The sequence below is a fragment of the Glycine max genome, chromosome 17, assembly GCF_000004515.6.
Source record: "Glycine max cultivar Williams 82 chromosome 17, Glycine_max_v4.0, whole genome shotgun sequence".
In the NCBI taxonomy this organism is placed as follows: domain Eukaryota; kingdom Viridiplantae; phylum Streptophyta; class Magnoliopsida; order Fabales; family Fabaceae; genus Glycine; species Glycine max.
The window spans coordinates 10260750-10288257 of NC_038253.2; the positions used below are offsets into that span (position 1 = coordinate 10260750).

The window sequence follows — 27508 nt, forward strand, 5'->3', positions numbered from 1 at the left end:
TAGAATTTTAGAATACACTGAATTGAGGCTCACAAACTCCTTGCAGTCCAAGACCTCCCTTCACTATTAATTTGCAAGGGTTAAATACGAAGTGACTGAAAATAAATAAATGAATAAAACACAAGATATTGCCTCAAACCAAATACTCCCTGACACATCTGTTCGAAATAAGTAAAATAAAATCATCAAGCACACTCACAGCTTTTTCAATAATATTTCCTTTATTAATAAAACTTTATTTTCAATTGCTTAAATTGTCGCAGAGTGATGAACGAAACAGTTAAGAAAATAGAAAGTATATTAAAAACATTATGCAATAGACTTTTCCAATGCTGAAATTATGCGGAAAATTGCTAGGACAAAATTTGTATGCCAAATGACAAGTCAACATAAAGTCTAGACAAGTGCAGCAACAGGTAAAGTTCAAAGCAAATAAAAATTTAACATTGTCCACAACTATAAGATGAAAAAATCGATTTCGGCAGTTAAAGCTGCAATACATCATAGTTTACTCGATGTCCTTCTTTTTTGATTTCTTTTTCTTCTTCTTAGACACTTCACCAGCCTCGAATGCTTCTCCATTACTATCCTTTTTATTCTTCTTTTTAGCTGTTCCTTCTTGCTCACTTGTGACTCCATTGGCACCATCATCTTCAGCCTGATCGTCAACCTCCATCTCCTGTTCCAATTTCCTCTTTTCTTTCTTTTTCTTCTTCCTCTCTGATTTATGATCCTCCACAGCATCACCATTTGTATCTATAGCCACGTCATCTTCAGCATCAGCAGCTTTTTGTTTCTTCTTTTTGGTTTTCTTGCCTGAAACTTCAGCAGGTGCTTCTGTTTCCATCTCTGTATCTGCAACAATTAGTATACATCAGCTTCCCACCCCAAGACATATAAACATAATAGGAATTGCAACATATAATGGCCAATATGTTGCAAAAAAAAAAAAAAAAAAGGTTTCAACATAGTGGCCAATATAAGTTCATTTACATTCACAACCAAATTTATATCTTTCGTGTTTTGGGGAAAACTAAAAGGGGACAGTAGCTATCTCTTCATCCCTACCTTTGTTTTCAGCACTTTCAATAGCAGCCTGCATGACATCTATGTTCTTGCGAGGGGCAACTCCCTTGTCATAAAAGTCAAGTCGTTCCTCAACTTGCTCACGGAGTTTCTGCCCAAAAACAGTAGTACCCTTTTCTGCATTAAGATACCACAAAATCATGACAAAGGGCTATGTACAGCCATGAAATATGCTAAAGTGAATATGCAAGAAACAAACCAGAAAAGCAGTCAATCCGTGATGCAATTGAGCATTTGTTTGCAAGATAACGAGCCATTCTACCCTTATTTTTGGCAGATGCCCGACCAATAAAAGAAGAGTGGAATATCAAACCATATTTGGGAGTGTTTCCTCTTGTTTTTAATGCCCTGAATAAAGCAGGCAAAGACATTATAAAATGTCAGTGAATGCACAAGGAGTAGTAATGTCTGTATTTTAGCTGAGGTCCTGACAAAACAACCTAAACAATGGAAACGCCAAATTCTTGCAGTTTCACTATTACAAATTCTGTTACTTTTAGTTTCAAAATTTCAATGAATAAATTGGAACTTCAAAATTTAAGAAACTTCAAAAACAAAAGGTGGAGTAAAAACCTGAACAAAGCCTTCTCTGCACCAAGAATTTGAAGAGTTGAAGAGGGGCACTTAGCTAAATTTGTGAGGCTACCAGCATGGGAAATCAAACGAGCACCAACAACTTCACCAATTAAAGAGGCCAAATTTGGTGCAATATCATTCATTTTAGCAACCAGGTAATCATACAAGTTTTTTCTGTACTCAGATAGGTCCATTACCCTCTGTGCAAATTGATGGACGTTGATCAAGTCCACTGGGGACAAATCCTGTCCTGAAAACATCAAGAGAAAAAGATTCAGATAGAGAACGAAGCAAAAGTTAAACCCAAAAAGATGAGAATTCTACCCATGGAGGCTTTGGCAGCTTCCACAATCTCCTTTGCTTTATCTTCATCTCCAACTATGTCAGTTAAGGCTGGAATCTTGTCTTCAGCCAACTTTGCCTTATCCTCAATAAATTTTGCAACTTTGGCATACAGATAATTATCATTTACAATTTTCACCAGCTCAGGAAAGTGCCATGAATACCACTCTCTGCACATAATTGACAAGCCAAAAGTTACATGAATCCTTCCAGTTTACAAATTTTCTCAAAGGGAACAAATTATTTTGACCATGAAAATTTTAAAATTAATTGAGCATCCAATGTTGAAACATACTACCTGACTCTCATGGAGAACGAATTAACATCCTTGTCAAGTGTATCAAGAAGGAAGATAGCTTGAATAACCATGTTGTCAACACGGTTAACATTAAACTTCACCTTTGCTCTGCTGTAACTATGCCCCAGACCAAGTTGTGCCTTTTCTAAATCTCCAGACTGTGAAAATCAAGCAGCATAAAAAATATATATATAAATTAGTGATAAAAATAGGACACAGTTATCCTGCACACAGAAACACAAAAAGAGGCATGAGGAAACACTAACCTTAAGATCACCGACAAACGTATCAAAATGGAACCGCACACCGCGAAGAAGTTCACTCACAAACTCGTTACTTTGGCAAGGAATCTTAGTCACTTCAGATATCTGCGAACCAATCTTAGGATCGGACACACCTAAACTGAACTTGGACTTCTTACCTTCCTTCACTTTAGGCAAGTTAGTCTCCAAAACAGTCCTCAGCTCATCAGTTAATATGCCTGAACATAAAAATAAAAAAAGAAAATGAACAACATATACAAGACACACAACTATGACTTAATTCCTGTTTGGATAAGCTTCTCCATATAAAAAAGGTAAAATAAATTTAGTTTCTCTTATAAGTTAAAAAAATCAGCTTATTACTTCAGCTGTTGGAGAAGCTAGTTCATTTTACATTCTTATTTTGGGTGAGTTTGTTTAAATTTATTTCTTGAAAAAAAAAGCACTTATTTTAATAAAATAAGCAGTTTTCTATTTTCTTAGTGTGTTTGTTTAAACTGCTTCTACTTTAAAAAAAAAAAAACTGTTTCCTCTTTATCTTGAGAAGCAAATCATATCTGCTTATTAAAAAAAACACTTATTTTAAAATTGTTTTTTAAGCTCAAACAAATCATCCTACTTTAAGAACTTATGAAAAAGTTCATCCAAACAAGACCTTACTAAATGCTTAATCGATATCACGCATGTTAGCAAGCAAAGAAAACGCGGTAAAAAACAAAAGAAGCATCAACCAAAAATAAGAAAAGATAGTAATTATCATGACCAATTGAATCCCTAAAGCATACAACTTCAATAGAACCTAAAACATGCAAGCAAAGCTTTTGGTAGTAACATGGAAGCGCGCAGAGAATAACAGTGCGAGAGAGTGTTTAGTTACCTTCAGAGACGGCGTTGCACTGTTTGAGAGCATCGAGAGCGGAAGTGAAAGGGTTGAAGGAGCGAAGCTTAACGACTTTGCCGAACCTGTTGAGGTCCGAAACGGAGTTCCGAACCGCTTCGGTGTTCTGGCCGATTTCGTCGAGGCCGTGAACCTCGAACAGGGTGTAGCCCGAAGCGGATTCGTAGAGAAGGAACAGCGCCATTGTTTGAGAGACAAGCTGCGAACCCTAGAAGTGAGGAGGTAGAGCAAAATAAAATGGCATTTGCAGCGGCCTACTCGGTACCGAGGTTTAGGGTTTAAGAAAGAACCAAATAATGATTGTTTGGTTTGAAACGGGTCGGGTTGGACGATAATGAAGGATTGTGGGTCGGGTTGTCAGCCAACAAAACTCAGCAGCTGCTTTTGGTGATTAGTAATGGGCTGTATATTTTGAGCCATAGGCCCATGTTATTCTTATTTCCCTTTTATCTCTTCTGGGTTCTCACTTTCCATTTTTTATTTTTAGTTTTTAAAAACATTAAAATATCTCTAGTTATTTCCCTACGCTCCTCCCTTTTTAAAACATCGGTTAAATAATCAAAATTATTATTAAAAGTGTGAGACCTTCTTGACAAACTGATTTCGCATGTGTAAAAAGTAAAATAAATTAATCCTATAGATAATTTAATGACAAATTAATGTTTGAACTTTATAATTTAATATGAAATTGGTATTTCAAAAATATAATTTATTGTCAAATTAAATCTTGAACATTACAGTTTAATGACAAAATGATCTCACAAATTTGTTAGTAGAACAAATTTGTTGCATTTTTTGTCCAAGAACTAAATTTGTATTTTTAATTTTTAGAAACTAATTTATCACCTAAATTATCAATTTTACTATTTACACTTAAAACTTTCCTTCCTTTCCCCTACCCTTCTCCCTCTCCCTCTCCCCCACGCTTCTCTTACTCCTCCTTTATTGCACTCGTACTTCTACTCCATTGCACCATTCCTTTGTTAGTAGTGACTTTGTCAAAGCAAGCTCCACCTAATTCTTCAGCATGCAAATAAAGAGCAACAACAAGGTGACAAGAATGCGAGGCAAGGAAGCTTATTGTTGTTGCATCATAGGCTTACTAGGCCCATCTATTTAGGAGGTCCTGAGGATCACCAAGAAGATTCGCCATTGTGAAGGACATATATTGTACACATGTGAAAATTGAGTAGGTCATCTTATCGTCTATGTAGAGAGCATATTAGCTACATTTGGTTGGCTGCACATCTTTAACAAAAGTTTCATGTTCATGCTAGTTTGCTACTTGGACCTTTTTTAGGGTCTTAGTAAATGTAAGGAGTATGCTTAGTGTGGCTAGCCTGAATTCGACATGACAAATCGGAGGATATGACTCTACTAAAGGTGCCAAATTTATTTATTTTTATTTTCTCTGGCTTTTGGGTTGTTTGAGTGGTTCTCATGATTGCGAAGTAAGTATCTATATCTCTCCCCTATGTATTGAACCAAGTAAACCTTCACAATACTGTGCGAGCGTCAATAAGTGTTGCGTGAAGCTGTAAGCGCTATTAGTGTAGCGAGATGTAAAAATCAGAAGAGGAACTGAGGAAGACCTACTAGTGATATTTTGTTGTTTTTGTATTTTATTTTGCACCTCATGTTTTGAATTTCTTATTTTGTGTACCATGTACACTTATTTTGTAATATTTCATCTTGCTTGTTATTTTGTATTTTTTATTGACTTGTTTTCTACTTATGTTAACCTTTTGTATGTGGAATAGATACAAAACAAATTTTTGTTTCCCTTTTTGGTAGCTAGACCAAAATACATAACAGAAATAAGTTTGTTATGGGTAATTTTGTTTTCATCATGCAGATATTGGAAACTTATTTCTGTTAAGGGTAATTTTGTAAAGGTAACAAAAGGAGCAACGACCATAAAATACAAGAATATAAATTATAAGCCCAACTCATAATATGTTAAAATAATTGTTTTTCTCGAATTTTTAGGGATGAGAGGAGTTAAGAGGGAGGTTTTTTTTTTATGTAAGAATCAAAAACAAGTATAAGATATTTTATACTTACATATTTTATTCAACCAACTAAATTAAAAACTTCCCATAGATTGAACTTAAGTCATTAGTTTTTTTAAGTGATTTTTTTAATTATGACTAATAAATATCATTAATGGCTTTATGGTGTCCACAATTGTTGTTTTGTGAAGGTATGATATAATGCATGATTGTATTGTTTATCTATAATATTCATAAAAATCGTTGGTTTACTTTCATCTATTTGTTACACATTTTTATAGTTTCTTCAAGGATGAGTCTCCACTACCTCCTATTGCTTTGTAATGGCACGAGAAATGTTATGAACAAAGTCTCTTAGTTGAAGCTTATTGAAAATAACTATATTATAAGTCTCATCATATTTAATTATTTTCCCTTAATTTTGTAATTCTCAATAAATTTTAATCAATTAAAGAAAATATGTTAAAGAATATGTTCCTTTTTTTTTGAGAAAATAAAGAATATGTTCCTAATACTCATTTGCTAAAATAATGCTCATTCATGAAAATTTTCATATTTAACCTGTGCATACAACATTAATAACGATCATATGATTTCATTATTGCAGACTAGTTGAATGGATGCTTTATTGTTGTTAACACTCACGAAGTATGATGCACATGCTGTGAAAATAACAGGGCATATATGATACAATAGCCAACCATAGCTATCTTGTGAAAACAAAAATTTATTAATTTGTCCTGTCTATATTAAGTGTATAATTTTATCTAAAAAAAGTGAATAATTAGAAAATAATGTAATTATATCTTAATATTAAAAAAAACGCTTAGTTTTTTTAGAGAGAAAAATGAAATCAACCAAAGTTTAAGAACGGAAGAAATAACAATCCTCAAAACTATTGAGTAATGAGACAGCCTACGAGTTTGCACGTGGGCGCAAATTAAGACCCACTTTTCACTGTTGTATGTGGCCAATATGCAAAATGCAACGTTGTTTCATACCAAACGCGCCACTAACAAAATAATGAAATTAATTATAAGTAACAGAAAAAATGTACTTTGGTCTCGTTACATTATATTAACCCTTCACTATCATTAAAATAGTTGTTCAATATGTCAATCAATATCATCAAAATGACCCTAAAATGCTGTCACTGGGTAGGTAGTTACCTTTTGAGGAAGGGGATAAATCATCCCCTGAACCAGCATAGTCTCCCTCATTAACTTGTGTTAATGTAAAATGTCAATGCATTTAACGCTGTCCATCTCCTCACAAAACTATGGATATTCAATGAAGGAGTTCAAGATGCAAGAATAATGCAACTGATGGATTACCTTCCCAGCGACCATGCTCAGACATATTACCAATCATAATGCAGAAAACTCTTGCAAATTTTTCTTGTCTGGTGCATCACCTTTATAATCATTTTGTTTCTAGTGTCTTGTTATCAGCTAGAATCCTTTCCATGTCCTCAAAATACGGCCATTTTTTCTTGTTCTTCTTTTCATTCTTCACCTCCTGCTTTAAAAATAAATAAAGATGTCAATTGTTGAAAAGGTAGTTGTCTTATTTAATAGCATTTATTCGTTCATCACAAAGCCGTCATAGTTGTATTCCTATAGGCTATATGCACAACAGCCTTTTCTGTCATGTGTGGGTGTAACTTTATTCACAGCAGTCGGAGTCTCAAAATCCTTGCTTTCTCCACAGTCTACATTAATCAATATAATTAACATGAAGAGAGACACGTGAAAGAAATAATCCTCATTTTTTATTTTTTTGTAAACATTCTTTGGGATAGTACGAGTCTATGAGAATTCAGTAGAAGAAAGTGGGTAGAACAAACTCATCAAAGTTTCTAGCAAAGATATAAATGTTAGGACAGATCATGCATTCAATATTTACTATCAGAATAGAAAATAAATTATAAATTAATGTCATACCCACATTGACATGCAAAAGCAGGCAGGTGCACAATTATGTTGATTTTTCAAAATAGGTTATCTGGACGTAAAGAGATGAGTAGTGTGAAGAAGTTGAACAAAATTTTATAGTTAAAAATGCCCAGCAGCAATCAGAAGATGGATTTTGTTCTCCTTTCCACACCATCCGATGTAGAGGCTTCCTTAAACATAAACAACCACAAACTAAGGATGATTATTTCTAGGGAATGATGAATCATTTGCTTTATCAGATTAACATCAAGTCACTCGGATGAAGAAACAAACCTCATATTTCTGTAACAAAGAAGTCCACAGAGATTTACACTGCCCAGGACTTCTGCTGATCCCATTAGCCAACAAATTCTGAGATATTTCTTCCCAGAGGGCCATCCTTCCCTTCACAACTTGAAATCTGTCATTCAGTTCCCCACGCATATCAATCAGCTTCTTAACTTCTTCATGTTTCCATTTATTTCTCTTTGCTGATTTTGAAGATTTGGGTTCAGAATCTGATGTATTTACAGAATTGCATTCTTCAGTGTCTTCAGAACAGTCATCCTTCAATGGGGATGACTTCTCCTTTCGTGGAACATAACCATTGTTAGTTTTAATTGACTTCTCAACTGGAGAGGATTCAACAAATGGTTTAAAATAATCATTTGGATCCTCCGCATCAGACAAGCCATCCTCAGCTCCACTTGAGATAGCATTGTCTTTTGTAGGTAGTAGACCACCTACATCAATACGATCTGCATCCAGTAATAGAACAAGGGTGAGAAAAAAGATATAGGATATTAAAATATAGAAGAAGAAATATATCGGTTAACATAAAATTCACTAATATATAGACCAAATATAGTAAAAAATAAAAAGGACACACATACTAATACAGCACAAACTACGGAGATTTATTGCATTTGGCATTGCTGGAATTAGTAGTTAAATGCCTATTGGAATCTGTAGCAATTAATGTTCAGATTCATGTACATGGCCATTCCTGTACCTAGAATATACAATGCATGCACTTGGGAATTATAATCATCATTAATCTCCTTGTAAATACAAAATTGTAATTACTAGATCAACTGAGTAACTCGAGTTATTCAAAAAATTCATTCTCATAATAATTCTCTCACCTTTATATAAAATGCACAATTGCACATAAACAAACAAAAGGCATACCAATCAGACCTCCACAATTCTATATGTATTCTTCAAATGTAAATTGATGTTACCTCTTATTTGCATTTCGGTTCTCTGATTCTCTTTCTCATGTCCATCCACCACTTTTCTCAATGCCGACATCCCATCCACATTTAATTTTCCAGACAACTTTGTGTTTATCTCATTAGCAAGAACAGCTGCAGGATTTTCTATGGCAATGGCAATAACTTCAGGCCGTTTGCCACTGTACTTCCTCACCATTTTTCTCAACATCTCAGACACAATTTTTTCCATATGAGCCAGTGGACAGCTTACAGGGCAGCTTGCAAGAGCAGCATGAGCAGCTTTATGGAGAGCATCCAACAGCTTCCCCTTGTCAAGCCACAGGCATCTGGTGGTAATTCTTATTTTTCCTTTTAAGGTGTTCTCAACTGGACTGTCTAAATTTTGAGGGCGAAATATTTCCATGCTGTAAAGAGATGAATATTAGCATGTTATTAAACAAGTTATACTTGCTTAGACTTGATTTAGGACATCAAACATTACTTAACCACTATGATGCCATCTAATGCAATTTTCAATCTTTCATCAATAAAGAGGTCACTTGATGTACCAAACGCTTTCTCGCCATCACTATACATCAACTGCATGAAAAAGTGGGAGGGAATCTCAGAATTATAAATTTCTAAAAAAGAGACCAGCAGAATACTTTGGGAGACACCAACCTGCAAATTCTCTTTTCCAAGTGAAATAAAACCATTAGAAAGGACTCTTCTATTTCTCAAATGAGAAACTCCAAGCATCTCTCCATTCTTAATAACCTGGAGCATAAATCTCATCAGTTGCTTCAACATTTTATGAAACAATTCATATGTCATATTCATCTAAATCTTGTTAAAGCCTAAAAGCTACTAGTATCTCATGTATCACATAAGAACATATCACTCACAGTTGTGTGCCGAATGCCAGTTGATTTTCCAAGTAATTCGTGCTCCTTCAAGAACAAGAGTTCTCCATGTATGGGTAGAAAATGCTGTGGCTTCACAATTCTAAGTACTTCCTCCTGCAGAAATACATTGTCTTCAATAATATGCCATATCAAAGACAAAAACCATACACAAAGATACATATAAAAAAAAAAATCTTATATATAGTGAACTGAAAATGCATCATGACAAAGTAACTAATTTGACAAGGCTTATTATCCATGCAACATTTTGTTATCTCAATATCTAATACCCAGGTAGAAAAAAGGCACAAAAGATTGAAAACTTTGAAATGTAACTATGTCCATCTACTTTAAAAATCTAGGATATTCTTCAAATTCTTTTTTATTTTTAGTACTAAATCAATGATTTGATGATGTCGCATAATGAGAACATGAAAAAATGAACAAAAAGGAAAAAAATATCGATATGCAATCAAAAGCTTACTAATTCTCCACGATACCCATGACCAGATGTGTGCAGACATTCATTCTTCCCCATAACTATAGTTGATCCAATCTCTGATATGCGGTTTAGCATTTCCATAACACGAGACTCGTTACCAGGTATAACCTAACAGTGATATAAAAAGCAAAGAACAGATTTACAACACATTATTAGATAGAAATTTTCATAATTATCCTTTTTCTTCACCCAGAAAAAATTTCAGAAACTAACACAAGCAAAAGGTCAGCTAGAAAAATCAGAATTTGCTGAAGAATGGATTTAAATTTGAAAGTAAAAACAGTAAATTGCAAGTTCATATAGCGGTATTGGTTCATTAGCAAAAGGTTAATGTAGTCCATTGTGCATTTTAGATTATAGCATATTTTAAGGAAATAATCATTTTTTTACCAGCTTCCTGAGATAGCTTTAAAAAGAATACAATTATTTCAAAGAATTTAAGTGTTTCTAAACAAGCCTTCAGCTATACTAGATGTGCTTTAGATAAATCAACAAGGCAAATACCCAATGCAGTTATCATACCTTAGCTGAATACAAAACAGTATCTTCCTTTGTCAGCTTGAAAGAATGACTACTTCCAAAAGATGCTAGATTTAAGGCAGCACGTGGCTCTGCCTGACACAATAGCACATATTTGGTGAAATGCCATAAACTTTTGTAAGTCAATGGAACTAGACAGCCTTAAAAGTACTTACTTGAGATCCCGTTGTCACAATAAGCAAATCCTTTGGCGCATAAGCATCAATATCTTCCGCTTTCACCTTTGTAAAATTAGAAATGATCAAGAGCAGGTAACAAATGAGAGTATGAGACTTACAGAAGCTCTAACAAAAACAAGGATATAGAGGTCTCACTAAAATTTAGAAACACAAATACTAATAGTGACCAAAGGTGGAAATAAAAAAATTAAAAAATAAAAACAAATCCAACAAATAACTATTAAAATAAATGGAAAAAAAATCAGATACAACTACACATTTAGACAAATAAATATTAACTCACATTTTGTCAAAGTTACATTTAAATTTTATCTCGAAATCTTAATAAATATAATAAGCAAAAAATGTGTCAAGTCAAAGAACCACTTAACCTAAAAAGTTCATGTTGTTGGTAAGCAAGGTACAACTACAACTAGGTTGCAGAGAATATTAAAAACTAACTGAAGGTGCAGTAGTATAAAGGGAAGTCAACCAGGTCCAAGAGATAACAAAAAACACTGAAAAATAAAGAAACATATGAAACCTTTTAAAAACAAAGCAAAATTCATAACTGGTTATTTTCCTACTAGCAAATTGCAATGAGTTTCCTCTAACCTAATTGATAATACAATACTAGCTGGCAGCACTAGAATTCTCAAACCTCCAGTTTCCATCTGCAAACCACTTAAGTCTTATCTTAACATTACTTTATAGAAAAATAAGGTATATAAAACAAGTTCAATTATCAAATACAATGAATTAGGCAGAATGAAAGAGGAAGTATCTGAATGTTTATTACCAGAGTAGATGGATCAATTGGAGACTTTCCATCCTTCCAAGCTGCATCTAAATATGTTCTTAACGACATGCCAACAAATACCTGATAGAATAATCATGAAATTATAGTACTAACACTTGTTTATCAATTAAAATATGAGCTCGGGAGAATGATGAACATACCAACTTTCTACCAGTTAAATCAGCAGCAGCTTTCACACTTCCAAGACGATGTATATTGGATGCAAACTGGGTCGTTATAACCCTTCCTTTAGCAGCTGAAATATTCCTTAATAATGCATCTGCCACAACAGATTCACTGGTTGTCCTTCCAGGTGAGAGTACATTTGTCGAATCACTCATCATCTGAAAAGAAACGCCCAAAGCATTGTTTGCTTCTATTCTTTGTAAATATTCAAGAAAAAAGGGAAGGGTACATATATTGTCATAACCAGGCACACAAACTGACACAACAAATTGCAGACCTACATTCATTGGCAAATATAAAGATCAAACTCACTATAATCAAAGAAGATTACAAGGAGTAACCACTCAACAATGAAACCCTAATCACAATACAACTATTTTGAATGCAGTGACTCCCTATTGACCCAAACCCTCCTCTACTTCCACAGTTCCACCACAATATCTCCATGAAAAATCCTTGTCAGGTCAGGTCAAACATTGGGTCAAGCCCAAGTTCAAACAAAAGCCACTTACAAACATAATCAAATTTAATAAAACAATTTAACTTCTGGTTGATGTAGTTCAACTGGTATCCTAGAAAAAATTATAAATCTGTCTAAGCAAGTTGCTGAAAAGACTACAACTTGAAACTTCAAAAAAGAAGAAAGATGTCACCCTTTCGAGCACATCTATCAGCATAAGACTGATCATGAGAGCCATATTCACCATGAAAGGAACTATTTATGTACCACAGAGAAACATCATAATAATTCAAAGATACTGGTGACTCACCAATGTGACTCCTTCTTTTGAGAGTTCCTCTAGAGCTTCACGATCAAAAACTCTACCATCTAATGGCGTTTCATCAATCTGTTGAATCAACTTGCTGAGCAACAGGAGATTAAAGGCAGAAGAAAGGGACAATGCATTGAATAATAAAGTAAAATACTAACCTTCCAATCCCCAGTGTGAAGAATGGTACCATCAGAACAACGGAGCACTAGTCCACAGCAATCAGGAATAGAATGAGTCACTGTGATAGGCTCTACCTCAAATGGCCCAGCCATAAACTTCTTCCTCGTTCTAAATACTTTGAGTCGGGATGGAACAAAAATACCATGATCCTTCAAACGTTTCCTTATAAGCTGTTAAGAAGAAAATAGCGTCAACAATCTTTGACAACTAAACTGTGCCACAATTTTTGTTAATAAATATTAATACAGCGACACAAAATTAAGAGTTCGAGAATTAGTCAATTGACTTCGAGTTCAAAATATGTTATAACACTAACATCTAACTCCTATCACTTCTTATGAAACACTATTGTTGATTCACATGACAAAACTTATGAAAAGCAGCATGTTGCCAACAAAGTAATAAGACTATAAAAAGACTTATTCTTACCTCCATTGTAAAGGATGATGCAAAAATTGGTGTATGAGAATCTAATGCTGGAATGACCTGATGGACCAAGTCAAAGTTAAATAAAGAGTAGACGTAACTCATGTAAGGAAATGACAAAACACATTTGTTTTAAAATAAAAGAATAATGAATTAGATTAAATGGTAGAGGGAAAAAAAGAGTACTAGAAAATATACAGTAAGATCAAAATACTTTTACATTAAAAAATAACTTATTAGCTTCTAGAAGAAATAAAAACATGGAGCACTGAAACAATCCTATTCCACAAAAGATTTGTACACACGACTGTTTAAAACTTCTGCCAGTCTTACGACCAAGGAATACAGCCACACATAGCAAAAGAAAGTACACTCAACTATTACATTAGGGATATGTCAACGATAGTAAAAGAGTACACTACAAATGGTCAACATATGTGTTGATGACCCCCAGTTAGTCCTTAAACCTGTTACAAACTGAAAACCACTAATTAGAGAACCAATTTATTGAACAGTCGTATGTCATTCTTGAAGCCCATTGCATTACCTTTTAATTGTCATAGCAGCAATGGCACCAGATATTGATTCATTCAGGAAACTAAGGGTGCTTCTTAAAGTTCAGTCTCAGTTTATTATGGCATTATGCATCAAACACAGGGCATTATATCTCATTACAAATACACCAACAGATATTATGGAATCTATCAAAGAGAACTAGTTGACAAAAGAGTTTTTTTAAGCCAGCATTTCCTTGAAGAAAGCATTACCCAAGGCAATGCACCAATATGATCTTCATGACCATGTGTTATAATAACTGCTTCAATTTTGTGCTTCCATTTTCTTATAAATGTTGTATCAGGTATGATCTTTTGGACTCCAAGCTCGTCATAGCTGAAATATGCAATCCATGCATAAATCAAGGTCAGTTCACCTATAAGGAAAAAGAAATCAGAGCAAACAACAATTGTGCAGTGGCAAATTTGTTTATGACTTCAAAAAATATTTAAAAATTTAAATGACTTTCATATAGGAAAGATTATGTTGCGGGATGCAATGCCAACTTTGGTTAGTATTTGCATTTTGAAGTCTTTCATAAGAAAATGCCAATACAAGAGGTCGAACTTATTCAGCAAGCAAGTATGTCCAATAAACACACAGAAGTGGATGAGGCTGGTGTGGTAAGACATACTCTGGAAACATGATACCAGCATCAATGAGGATATAGCGATCATAGTTGCCAACAAGCATACAATTCATCCCAATTTCACCCAACCCACCAATGGGAAGAACTCTGAGGGGTGGCCCATCCTGTCCTTCGTAGAATTCTTCCATCTTGCATTGAACAGAGTCTTCCATGCTTTTTCTAGGACCTTCTATTCTTCTAGATCTTTTACGCAGTACTTTAGGTCCATCCGTATCTACACAAAACAAGCAAGCGGTATAAACAAAACTACTCCAAAGAATAAATAACCACACATAAAAAGTTACAGTTGAAACAAAAAAAAAAAGACTAAGTGCTTCACTGTGCGTGTTTAGTTTCACGTTGGATTCTCCAAAATTGCATTGAAATACTAGTTAAAATGATTTTAGGTATATTTTCACATATTTGTTTCCATAATGAGGAATTGTTTTTGAACTAAGCAACTTTAGGTAGCTTTTGCGTCGGATGAAAAAAATTACACTGAATTTTACTACTAATTTGCTTTTATAATAAAAACATCCAAACATAAATCACATCACTTCAAAATCAATTTTAACCAAAATCGATTATGCAAAATCAATTTTACCAACACTCATCCAAGCACACAGCTAAAATAATTGAAGCCACGTCTACACAGAGTGACGCACAGTAGAATTCGTTCTTGATGCAAGGCTCACTCACCTCAAAGACTCAAAACCGAACTCGTAAGTCATAACTCATAACCAAAACAGAACCCCTTCCAAAAGTGCTAATAATATTAGACTTTGGTGTCTTTGAAACTCTCATTTCATACATTAGAAATCCTAGTTAAAAACTATCTGAGGAACGCAAACTCAATAATAAAAATAGGAAATATCATATCCGGCTCCAAACGGTTAAACCATAACTAAAAAATTACACAACAGAGTCGCGTTCATTTAATCCAAGTTTGTTGAAGAAGAAAAGGAAATGGATAAAACGAATTACCTGGGAGGGAAGAAGGGGAGAGAGAGCACGACGCAAGGGAACGGCGAGTAGGGTGAGGGCGGTGGCGGCAACAGAAAGTGTGAGGACAAAGAGACAGAGAAGTGCAAGTGGCCATTCTTTGTTAAGAGAAGAGAGAGTGCAACTTTAATAGCTGAAAAAGAAAAACCCTAATAATGTTGAGAGGCGTTGGGGGGGTTGCAAGGAGCTGCTACTGCTGCTGCTGTTGTTTCTCCAACTAGAGTTGGAAGCGGGAAAGAGAGTCACTCAGGTGACTACGGAAATATCTTTCTTATCACTATGGTTCTTTTCCCCAACTTGGCGACACCTTATCGAACGTGTCTTGCAAAATATTTTTGGAGCACACGTGTGGTAAGGCAAAATACTTAAATAGTTAAATTCAATAATCATCCGGTAAATCCCTAATAGCATCTTCAGTGTAGGTGCTTAAACGAAACAACATTGTTTAACAAAATTTTCCAGCCGAGTACTCTACCATTGAGTTAGCAACCCCAATACAATTTAGAAAATAACGAATTGATTCTCAACATACAAATGAACAGATAAAACAAAAAAAAAATTCTAAAAAAAAATGGTATACCACCTCTTTATCTACTATGTTATACATTATTATATATAATTGAATTACTTACCTTTTAATAAAGCCTATTTCACGTGAGTAAATTGATCAATTTATTCACAATCCGATTATATTTATTTGATACAATATTGTGAATATTAGTATTAAAAAAAATACAATCGAGAAAACAAACGAATAAAATAAAAATAATAAATTAGAAAGATTGGATCAGATGAATGGTTTAAAATTAATAAAATTAGTTAATTTTAATTAATTAATAATCATAAATTTAAATTATATTTTTTAAAAGTAAATTATATTCCAAAAATACATTTAAATTAAAGGATTTAAGTGTTAATTATATTTAATGGCAATCCTCATACTTTAAGAGATAATCTTTTCAAGCAAGGGGTGTGACTTGTTTTTATTAATAATTGTATAGATTTATCCATTGCTGTTCTGACTTGTGATTTTTTCCAAGAACATAGCTTTGTTCTTAAGTTTTCAAAGGTACTTGGACAAATTACGTGTAACTTTGTCCTTTTTCTTATTCCTCATCCTAGTTTATTCTTTGCTCAAATTAGAGTATCTTTCTTTGTCAGAATCGTGTTTCTTCTTATTTGATTCCTCTGAAGCTTTGATTGTGAAAATGGAATCCAGCACTATGGGCTTCTCCTTGTTCCTCTTCTGTTTCTTGTCGTCATCAAAATTGTGGTTTCTGATGTCGTCATTGTTAGGGATATAAGTGTAGTTGTTGGGGTGGAAAGTGGAGGGGGTTCTCTCCGAAATGATTAATCGTCGAAAAATAGAGATGCAGTAGCAGTCGTGGTCTTATGTTTCGGTGCATTACAAAATCACTTGTTGAAAAATGATGGAAAGGGATGAAAAGGTTTCAATTTGGGGGAGGGGTTATTGAGAGTCCTTTGGGGAAGAAGAAAGGTTTAAAATATAATATTTATTTTTTAATTATTATTTTATTGCTTGAATCTAATGTAATTATTGTTCATCCGGTATCGGAGTCACTAATGGAGGGTGATGGGTCCAACAAAATTTTTTAAGGTGGGTATGTGTTTATCTGTAGGAAGGGAAAATTTAAAATATACCGTAATTATTTGTGTTAGATTGATCTAACATAAACTAATTCATAATTCATCAAATCCATATAATTTAGGTTTGAAAATAAAATTACATAAATTTAATTTATTTATGAAAATGAAAGAATGTATCAAAAATTTATAATAGTTCATGTATTTTTTTTATCAAATAAGTTAAATTTTTTTTACAAAATTACACAATTGTAATCCAATAGAGTTCACCTTCTCATTCATCTTATATTTTGTTTTTCTCTCACATTTTTTTGCCAACATTAATTTTTCTCACTATGACACACTGAAATCATTGTCTTTTCCCTCCACACAACACATTCACACAGTACAATCCTTCACTTAGCCTTTTAATACATTATATAATTAATAAATTTTAAAATTATAATGTATCACGTAAACACTAATATAATATAATTTTAAAATACCATCTTAACAAGGAAAAATATAACTTTTTGTATATAAAGAAAATTTAATTTCAATCTCATAATTTTAAACATTTGCATTATTAAATTAGTTAATAATGTGATTTCTGTTAAATGGTTTAACAACTTATAACCTGAATTAGAAGAGATATTAAAAATATCAATGTTTAAAAATATTTATTATATTGCATTTATTTATTTTAAGAAATTATTAAACTGTAATTTTCAATATCTTATATAAATGAATTAACTTTTAATATCATAGAAAATTTTCACTTCAATAATACTAATAAAGTATAATTTTAGTAAAGAAAAACTAATTGTGAACTCCACATATTAATTTTTTTAAAAAAATTGTTAAATTATTTATTTAGATTTCTGGTAGTTGTTTTAAAAAAAAAATTATTTTCAGTCAAAATGATATCATTAAAATTTACAAGTAAACAAAGTAAAATATTATAATTTATGTAATTAAACACTATCCGTCATAAATGTTTACAACGTTAAAATAATATTTAATCCTTTGTATATTTAAATAATATTTATTAAATATTAAAATCAATGAATTTTAATTAATTGAATAAATTCATATGTTTATGTTTTATATAATAATACTTTTAAAACTAATTATTAAAAAATAAGCCTAAGTCTCGTATATCATTCTTAATTATTATTAGTAATTAATTATTAATATTACATTTCAATATTTTTCTTTTGAATTAATCTTTGAATACGTTACTTCTCTCTCTTAAATTAATATTATAATCTTAATCTTTTAGCCACATCTCCTTATATTGGGCAATGGGCATGCAAGAAAAAGAAAAGCATATTCCATTGCAAAGCATGAATTTGCCTAAGTAGCGTGACATGAGCAACACTATTATGCCAAGAGAAGCTTCGTCTTACCAAAACTAACTTGTTAATAATCATGATGACTTTCTCAACTGCCTTTGGCATTTTCATTATCACCCTTCATTGAATTTGATCTTTACAAATTAATTACAAATTAAATAAATAAATATTTAAATTTAACTAGAGATTTTGAATCTAAATCATGTATACAACTCTCTTAAATACTTTGAGAAAAAATTATATCGTACATATTTAATTATTTGTTGTGTAGACAAAAAAAAAATACTTTGAGCATTGAAGGAATCAAAATGCAGCGAAACCAGAGAGAGATATCATCACCCATGAAGGTAATGGGAGAAAGAGAGGCAGTGATTGCATGCATTGACAAGAGCATAAAAATAGGAGCGACGATGTGGGACTTGAAAACAGAAGAAAAATTATTTCACATCCCAACATGTCTCTCACCACCTTTTGACTTCTTGTGCCTAAGAAACCGCTTCCTTGTGGGGTTTCAATCAAACAAACCACGTCTGTTGTCATGGAGCCATTGCAGTTTGGTCTTTCAACAAGGTAATATTTTTTTAACACCTGAAACTTCATATCCTATAATAACAACTTCCATTTTATTTATTTTTTAATCTGAGTTTATCTTAATATATATTCTGGATCGTTGTCCAAACTACATCTTTTCCTTTCTCACTGGCTCGATCACCTAGATTCCTAAAAACTGCATTTGTCATATTAAGGTGTAGAGTGAGTGGTGGATTGGGTTCAGGAATGTTGAGGATCAAGATTCCTGCATTTATGTGAGTAAATCACATGGTTATTAACTATTTTTTTCTTGCAAAAAAATAAAATAAATCAGTTATATAAATTTTGATAAATTGCATGCAAGTGAATTAGTAATAGACTAAATCGTTTATTTCTATAGTTCATTGTTGTTTGAAAATGCTTACATGTCACCTCATGCGTATCATACTTAAAAATATCATACAAATATCTTAAACATATAAGGCATTTGTTAGCATGCGTATATAAATTAAGTTCACTTTTAATTGTTTTGTATTTCAAAAAAGGATTAGTCTTTGATAACTGATTTTGGGGGGGAAAAACTTAGATGTTATTCTTTAGGTAATCTTGATGTTATTTTTTAATCAAATTTAGAATTTCATCTTGGTAAATATAGCCCACATAATAAAGGTTCGCATTTAGATTAACATGGATTTCTATGTAAAACTCTAATTAATTTTAATAAATAAAAAGGTTTTTGTTTAAGATTAACATAGAATAAATATTAAACACCTTTACATTGATGCATTTGTTTTATTTGATTTGATGGAAGTTTGTTAAATGTAGAAGATACAATAAGTTCGCCACCTCCATTGCATTGTTTTTTAAGGCACATGTCCTCCATAACAAGTCTTTTAACTACTCCAAACAATTACTTCTCAACATTAGCATCAAGCTCCCTTGATGGCACATGCAAGGTGATGAAACTCTGCATTTTAACTCTTACTCCTACAAACTATAAGATTTTCAAGAGATTGCTTTATACTAACATGAGATTTTCCATTTGTCATAGGTTTGGGATTTTATCTCATGAATGCTTGTGCAGACTCAAGTTTATTCTTTTGCAATAAACTCCATCGCCCTTCACCAAAGCGAAAGACTACTATTTTACGGAACTAAAAAGGGAACAATAATTGTTAACAAACTTGATGTTGGTCAGGAAGAAGGTCCTTCCATTGTCAATGGAGGCCAACAACCACTTGAATTGAAAGGACACAAGTAAAATATATATAGTGTTTGAAGCTTATTATTTTGCATTATTTATTAAGGATATAATTTCATCACAACATGTTTGATTAGAAGTCGCATATAAACTATAAAGTAAAAACAAAAGTAGTTAGTTTTGAACTTTTTGTGATTTATCATTGCATAATTATTTCCCAAACATGTAAATTTCAAGATTAAAACTACTTCTATTCATACGAAATTAAATGTAGGTGTTGAATATTGTTTCAAATGCCTTGTTTTAGAACCAACCCGTTTAGTTCTAGAGAAAAACCTACTTTGAGTGGTTAAGTTTTGATCCTAGCTTCCAACCCAGATTTAAGTTATGTTCACATAACGAGGTTGAATATAATCAACTAAAACTTTTTGTTAACTATGTAGTGGAGCTATTACTGCCTTAACCTCTTATCGAGCATACCTAATATTTGCCTCAGAAGATTGTTCTATCTGTGTATGGGATATCTTTCATTGGAAAATCATTCAAATATTCAGTCTTAAAAAAGGTAATATAACCTATCTTGTTGTGTTGTTATTCTTACCTGTTTTATTTTTGAGAAAATTGGTAACCATTTGAGCATTTAAAATATATTTCTTGGGGCAAAATGGAATTTTAAAGATCATCCAATATGCACTTACACTGACAGTTTGTACAATCCTTAATATTGATGATCAATGTTTCAAAACAAAGTTACAAAAATGCATACATTGAATTGATGATTTTATTAACAACAAGGAAAATAACTAATCTTGTGGTAGTTTCATGATCCTCGTTGCTCCTTACACCAAATCACTAGAGAGTCCTTGATCAATATCATGCCTCTCAACTTGATAAGTATCCTTAGTTTATCAACTCATTTAATGGAGCTACCACTCTCATTTCCTTAAGTCCACTATACAAAGGAATTCAAACAAGCATTGATATGAAAAACACTGGTTTATTGAAACAAGAGATTTTTTGTAGGTTTTTCCTTTTTCCCTAAATAGCCTCCATTTATTAACACACGCCAATGTAATCTACATGTAGCATTTTGCTTTTTTGCTACTTACACATGAATAGGTAATTAGTAATAATTAGTAAAGATTATTTGATCCCTTATAATTCACCCCACCAAAAGAAAATGAGAGTATTTGTTATTATAGAATTGTATAGTTAAAGATATATACAACTCAAAAAAGAGGATTATTTTAAATTATTGTAGTGTGTTTTGGTTGTGTATGCATGTTTTCAACAATTGCAAATATACTGTTTTTCATTGTTATGCCTTTTGGGCAGAAAGCATATATGCCTATGCCCATGACAATACAAATGAATGTGGAAACAAATGTAAAAAGTCGTGTATGGGCGACAAACATGTCATGGTGATAAACAAACACTTGTCGTTACAACTATTAAACATGATGCAAAGTACATTGTTTCGTACAAACAACATCAATCTGACAAAAGTTAGTAGGAAAAAGCTCAAAATTCAGAGTTTGGTGCAAGAAGAGGAAAATCATAAACCTTAGTTGAAATGTTTTTAAGAGTCGTTTGCACTTTTATATCTCATATGAACTTGAGGTCTTTATCTCTCAAATCAAATAACCAGACCTTTGCTTTGAGTGATGTAAGTTCCAAGTAAGTTTCTGGAGTTGTTGTTCGGTTTTTTTGTCTTATAGATCTAGCTTTGTTTCTATATATGAAATGTTAATGAATTTATCCTATTATGTACTTGAGTTGGTAAATAATGGATAAAGATTAATAATATATATTTTTATAAATATAACGATTATGAGATACACATTTTTTTTTTGAGTTTCATTATCAAATTAAATGAGATAAACCCTAATTAAAAATAAATTGGTCTATTAACTTTAAAGGTTAGACATTATAAATACACGGATTTGTAAATTATTTATTGCATAAAATTAAATTAGAAAAATGCGACTGGCATTTTTTTAATATACAAATAAAATTTAGTTAATAGTATGTTAGAAATAGTGTGAATGTGGGCTACTATTTGTCCATTAACTTATATAAACAATAAAATATAGTTTAAAAACATTTACACCCTTAACGAAAACTGTCAGCAGTTACTTTTTAAATGCAGTCACCGTTTTGCTTTGGGGTACAATGGTTGGCAATTTACATTTAACGTTTGTGCTAGGAGCTGGGTCCAACTCTCCAAGAGGCAAGCGGTTCCCTTTTGCCCTTTTCAGATTTCAGATGAAAATAGAAATAAAAAATGGACCCAAACAAAAATACAGTAAAAATAAAAATACAAAAGTGATATTTTTTTTACACGCAACATTTGTTCTATAATTTTTTAATTTAAAATATACATAATCAATATAATTATTTCACGGTATTCACCCAAACATAAAAATTATTTCACGCATATATGGAATTGGAATAGTAGTATTATGACATTAATATAAATAAAATTAAAAATAAATATCACTTATAAGGATTAAAAACAATTTTTATTTATAAATTAGAATAGCTATTTTTTTTTACAGAAAATTAGAATAAATATTTTTTTGAACACGTGTTTCAGAAACTATTTTTTGACAAAATGTTTTATCCTAATATCATGTATTGATCATTTTGGTTATGTTTATTTTTTAATTCTATTCAATTATATTTTATTTTTTAAATCTAATTTGATTTAAATAATAGCTCAATTTTTTCCTCAACCATCTTAAACTACTCGGTTTTTTAATCTTTATTTGTATTATTGGTTTTCTTAACTACTTATTTCTTTAGAGTTATTATTTTCATCTTTATTTTTAAATTAAATTTTAATATATTTAAAAGAAATCATCAAATAGTTAAAATTAATCTGTATCTTAGAATTAATGATTTATTGGAAATCTAAAATATAATTTGTATATTAATTATAATATATACATATATAATATAAAATTAATCATATAAAATATCACTATTTTAATTATTGATTTAGAGTTAGTATTATATTACAATGCTTGAAAATAATCTAATATTATTGTAAGAGAATCTGTATTCAATTCGTGTAAAATTCTCTTAGATTAATACTAATTATATAGAACTAAATTTGCTCAAAATTAAAAATAAAGAGCTAAAATAAATATTTTAAAAGATAAATGTTTTTTTAAAAAATAAGATAAAGGAAAAAAAAACATCAATTTTATCCATTAAATAACACGGAATGAATTTTCAAAAATAATAAAAAAAAATAACACGGAATGCATAACAAAAAAAAAAAAAAACCTAAATGACTTAGGAAAAGTTAATATTACAATTAGAGAGACTGACATAAGCTGCGACAATGTGACTTGAAAACCCTTCGTTTCTTACAAGACGCCGCTCAAATACACTTTATGGTTTATATATAACTCTCTCATAGTTTCACACTCACTCACTCACTGAACTTGTGCTGTGCTGTGTAACAATGGCTCAATTGAAAGCTTCTCCTTTGTGTTCAACCCCTGCCACTGCTCCTTCCCTTCATACAACAGGTCCCCCTTTTTTTTCTTCCGATTTTTGTTTCTTTTTCGAGTTCCAACTTCTTCATCACCCTCTTTGCTTAAAAATGTTATGTTTTGAACAATGATACAAATTGAAAAACCCCAAGTTTTCAAATGCTAACGAATCTTGTGTAGAGAAGCTTTCCCTTCATTCATTTTTCATTGACATTGTAAAGTTCTCTCAAGTTTAGAGCTTTTTGCAGCACCCGAAAAAAGGGAGATCAATGATTCATTATGTATGCTTAAAAGTTCTTTTTCTTTTTCTTTCTTTCTTTCTTTCCCTTGATTACTATTTGCAGGGCACCTTCTGTACCATCAGTTCTGGAAGGCAAAGCCTTCGTCATTCAAAGAGGTGATTTTTTCTTAAAAGCTAAAACTTCAATCTTTACAAACACACACATGACCCCACTTTTGTTTTCTTTTTATCTTTATTTTTGATGTCTGTGTTTTTATGTGTGCTATGTTGGCCTTATTTTGGTATTTGTATTTCTGTGCTGTTTGTAGTTGGGGCTAAGAACAAGCATTGGTGCCACTAAACTTAAAGGTAAGATTTTTTTGTTTCCACTTTAGCCACATTTCCCACATGGATGATATTACCTTTATTCACTTGATTTATAAACTCAACTTATAAAAACTTATATAAGTGATTCCTAAGCACAAACATATAGCACAAGAGTGACAAAACAACGCAATATATTGGGGGGCTTGGGGACAAGACAGGCCTTCATCTGTTGTAATTGATTCATTTGTTTTCACTTGTTTTCTTTTTTAAAATCAGCATTTCTTACCAAAATAATGTCATAACAGCAATAGACAAATAAGTTTCTGGAGGGGTAATTTGTAGCTTCTTAGAATACTGATGGTTTGTGTTGAAAATACGAGTTCATTTTAGGCACCTTGTGTTTGCTGCTTGAAATACTGATTTGGAGCTATTTGATATTTAAATTTAGTTCTGTAATGATATTATTTTTCTTTGACATGCAGTTATTAAAGCAGCTGCACGCAGTGATACAGAGGTAGTTTCTGAATCCACAAAAGGTGGTGGCCTACGTGGAAAATTGAATAAGGTGGTGTTGGCTTACAGTGGTGGCTTAGACACATCAGTCATTGTTCCATGGCTCAGGTATAAAAGATGTTGCCCCCTTTTTCCCCCCATTTTTCTGCTAGACTTCTGTTGTGCGTTTGTAATATTCGATTTTTCCTCTCCCTTATATATTCTGAAATATGACTGACAAATACTTCTGGACTTAGAGACCAAGTTTTTTTTTTCTTTTTTAATTACTGATTTCTCTCTAGAAAAGAATGTTTAATTTTTTTCGTAGAATGTGTAAATAGAGATCAGAGACCATTTTGAGATTGTATAGATGAACCGATGTGTTTTTAACTAAAAACTGCTGTAGTTTTGTAGTAAACCATGGGAGCTAAAATTGGTGATTCTTTTCCCTGTCAATTTAACTGTTACTTTGGATTCTTATTTTAATATTTTATTTAAGGATTTTGGTGTTGCAGAGAAAATTATGGTTGTGAAGTTGTTTGCTTCACTGCTGATGTTGGCCAAGTATGTTGTGTGTTTTTTAATTTATTTCTGTAATCAAGTTTTTAAACCTCTGACTAGGGAAATTGTTTGATCCAATTTCCTGTTTAAATGCTTCATCTGTTTCATAACAAAACTAAAATTTATAGGGTATAAAGGAATTGGAAGGTTTAGAACAGAAAGCCAAAGCCAGTGGGGCCTGTCAATTAGTGGTAAAAGATTTGAAGGAGGAATTTGTTAAAGATTATATATTTCCTTGCCTGCGTGCTGGTGCAATTTATGAGAGGAAGTATTTGCTTGGGACCTCAATGGCCCGCCCTGTAATTGCGAAGGTACTTCTGCTTGAAGTTTGATATATTCATCTTCCTTGGTAAAGTCATTTCTTCTGTTAGCTCTTAGTGCATTGTTCACTCTTTTTATATTGAAGAAAAATATAATGATAATGATAGTGGAATGTACTTATCTTTTTTCCCCTCTTTATGTAACATATTGATTGATACCTGCTGACTGATAGGCCATGGTTGATGTTGCCAAAGAAGTTGGAGCTGATGCTGTTTCCCATGGGTGTACAGGGAAAGGAAATGATCAGGCATGTCTTACTATTATGCTCTCACAACACTAAATCATGTCAATTTTTTTTATTCTAACACATTTCTATATAAACTTTTAGGTTCGATTTGAGCTCACTTTCTTTGCTCTAAACCCCAAGCTCAATGTTGTGGCTCCATGGAGGGAGTGGGATATTACAGGGAGAGAAGATGCTATTGAGTATGCTAAAAAGCATAATATACCTGTTCCTGTGACAAAGAAATCCATATATAGCAGGGATAGGAATCTTTGGCACCTTAGCCATGAGGTATGTTTTGCAGTTATCTTTAGTATAGCTCTAGTTATAGTGTTGAAATTAGCTATATGTAAAGATTTGTCATTTTTTAGGCCCTAGCATGCATTGAATTTAAGCCTAAGCATTCATTTGAGGCTAGTTGTTTAGTATGAATGTATGATAGTGTTTATTGTGAATAAAATGGAATGAAATGTCCTATTTATGAATGCATAAATGCATTTTCATTCTAGGATTAGATTACGCTCGTTAACTATTTATTTCATATGTGCTTTTTCTTTGAATAAACCATCATTTTCTCTTCCAGAATACAAGCACCATCACTTTAGCCCACAAGATATTAATATTAAACTTAGTCCCTCAATAATTTAAATTGTCATCATTTAAAGTTTCAAGGAATCCAATAGTGTTGCAGAAGTCTCTAGAACATGTGAATCATCAACATGATTTCTATGCTGTATTGTGATAAGTTGCCACACTTTATCTTGATCTAGCGTTATGCTTTATGTACTTTAGCTCCAAAACTATTTTGGAAATGACATGTTGCTGTTTTCTGATATATGCAATATGTAACACTAAAGGGAGATATTTTAGAAGACCCTGCTAATGAACCTAAAAAGGACATGTACATGATGTCTGTAGACCCAGAGGATGCTCCTGATCAAGCAGAGTAAGCTTGTTTCTTGTGATTTCACTTTATATACAGTCTCCAAGTTTCTGTTTTACCTTTAAAGAGTACTATACATTTTTGAAAGAATGCATTATGTTTTGCAGATATGTGGAAATTGGATTAGAGTCGGGGCTTCCTGTTTCAGTCAATGGGAAGAGGCTTTCACCAGCATCTTTACTTGCTGAGCTCAATGAGATTGGTGGAAAGCATGGAATTGGCAGGATTGACATGGTTGAGAATCGGCTTGTAGGTATGAAGAGCCGAGGAGTGTACGAAACTCCTGGTGGAACCATACTGTTTGCTGCAGCACGAGAGTTGGAGTCTTTGACACTTGATCGTGAAACAATACAAGTCAAAGATTCATTAGCCCTTAAATATGCAGAGTTAGTGTATGCTGGCAGATGGTTTGATCCTCTTCGGGAGTCCATGGATTCCTTTATGCAGAAGATCACAGAGACCACAACAGGTTCTGTGACTTTGAAATTGTACAAAGGTTCTGTTATTGTAACTAGTCGAATGAGTCCCTTTAGCCTGTATAGGGAAGACATTTCATCATTTGAGAGTGGGCAGATATATGATCAAGCTGATGCTGCTGGGTTCATTCGGCTTTATGGTCTTCCAATGAAGGTTCGAGCAATGCTTGAGCAGGGCATCTAAGATTTCATTTCTCAACATGTACTTGATATAATTGTCCATAGAAAATGTGGATTGACACAGTTCGTTGTTTGTCGTGACTACTATTGTCATTATTGGTGTTACTGAGTTAATTTGGATAGGATAATGCAAATAAGTGGTAAATGTAACGAAATTACATGATCCTTGCAGTGAAGGTTCCAAATTATGTACACTTTTCTTACAGAAAAGAAAATAAAAAAAAGGAGGTAGCATCATGGTAGCACATTTTGTATATTTAGTATATAGTTGCTGAAAAGTATAAGAAGCAGCAAACAAAATGGTTGTTTCA

The 27508-nt window shown here is 32.4% G+C and overlaps 3 protein-coding genes across 5 annotated transcripts; 1 reads left to right on the forward strand and 2 right to left on the reverse strand.

The window, feature by feature from the left end:
- Nucleotides 1-322: 322 nt before the first annotated feature.
- On the reverse strand, nt 323-3730 carry LOC100815506 (nucleolar protein 56). Its single transcript, XM_003549798.5, has 8 exons — nt 3443-3730; nt 2569-2783; nt 2303-2460; nt 1987-2174; nt 1660-1912; nt 1286-1434; nt 1069-1203; nt 323-855 (listed from the first exon to the last, which is right to left on the reverse strand). Exons 1-8 carry the CDS (start codon nt 3645-3647, stop codon nt 509-511), a joined length of 1650 nt encoding a protein of 549 aa, XP_003549846.1. The 5' UTR covers nt 3648-3730; the 3' UTR covers nt 323-508.
- Nucleotides 3731-6488: 2758 nt separating this feature from the next.
- On the reverse strand, nt 6489-15624 carry LOC100814619 (ribonuclease J). Of its 3 annotated transcripts, none has more exons than XM_006600737.4 (17): nt 15263-15624; nt 14285-14513; nt 13863-13986; nt 13099-13155; nt 12648-12839; nt 12487-12564; nt 11692-11874; nt 11531-11611; nt 10729-10794; nt 10556-10648; nt 10016-10141; nt 9532-9645; nt 9308-9403; nt 9129-9226; nt 8654-9051; nt 7704-8167; nt 6489-6996 (listed from the first exon to the last, which is right to left on the reverse strand). In XM_006600737.4, the coding sequence occupies exons 1-17, from the start codon at nt 15375-15377 to the stop codon at nt 6898-6900; spliced, it is 2613 nt and encodes an 870-aa protein (XP_006600800.1). In that variant the 5' UTR covers nt 15378-15624; the 3' UTR covers nt 6489-6897. The 3 variants fall into 3 exon arrangements, with proteins under 3 accessions (XP_006600800.1, XP_006600801.1, XP_014625456.1); XM_006600738.4 differs by having other exon boundaries at nt 6489-6993; nt 15263-15622; XM_014769970.3 differs by lacking the exon at nt 15263-15624 and having other exon boundaries at nt 13863-14026; nt 14285-14474.
- Nucleotides 15625-23285: 7661 nt separating this feature from the next.
- Nucleotides 23286-27439, forward strand: LOC100816038 (argininosuccinate synthase, chloroplastic). The gene is made up of 10 exons (XM_006600739.4): nt 23286-23490; nt 23799-23851; nt 24004-24043; nt 24484-24622; nt 25009-25057; nt 25183-25365; nt 25548-25622; nt 25704-25889; nt 26456-26544; nt 26649-27439. Exons 1-10 carry the CDS (start codon nt 23424-23426, stop codon nt 27199-27201), a joined length of 1434 nt encoding a protein of 477 aa, XP_006600802.1. The 5' UTR covers nt 23286-23423; the 3' UTR covers nt 27202-27439.
- Nucleotides 27440-27508: the final 69 nt, after the last annotated feature.

Coding starts and splice junctions, on each gene's coding strand:
- LOC100815506 (XM_003549798.5), bottom strand. CDS start 3,647: ATGGCGCTGTTCCTTCTCTACGAATCCGCTTCGGGCTACACCCTGTTC. Junction 2,175..2,302: donor TCGTTCTCCATGAGAGTCAG/GTAGTATGTTTC, acceptor AATTATGTGCAG/AGAGTGGTATTCATGGCACT. Junction 1,435..1,659: donor GCAGAGAAGGCTTTGTTCAG/GTTTTTACTCCA, acceptor TGCTTTATTCAG/GGCATTAAAAACAAGAGGAA.
- LOC100814619 (XM_006600737.4), bottom strand. CDS start 15,377: ATGGCCACTTGCACTTCTCTGTCTCTTTGTCCTCACACTTTCTGTTGC. Junction 13,987..14,284: donor GCTGGTATCATGTTTCCAGA/GTATGTCTTACC, acceptor TGCATATTTCAG/CTATGACGAGCTTGGAGTCC. Junction 10,795..11,530: donor CAATTGATCCATCTACTCTG/GTAATAAACATT, acceptor AATTTTACAAAG/GTGAAAGCGGAAGATATTGA.
- LOC100816038 (XM_006600739.4), top strand. CDS start 23,424: ATGGCTCAATTGAAAGCTTCTCCTTTGTGTTCAACCCCTGCCACTGCT. Junction 25,058..25,182: donor TCACTGCTGATGTTGGCCAA/GTATGTTGTGTG, acceptor TAAAATTTATAG/GGTATAAAGGAATTGGAAGG. Junction 25,623..25,703: donor CAGGGAAAGGAAATGATCAG/GCATGTCTTACT, acceptor ATAAACTTTTAG/GTTCGATTTGAGCTCACTTT.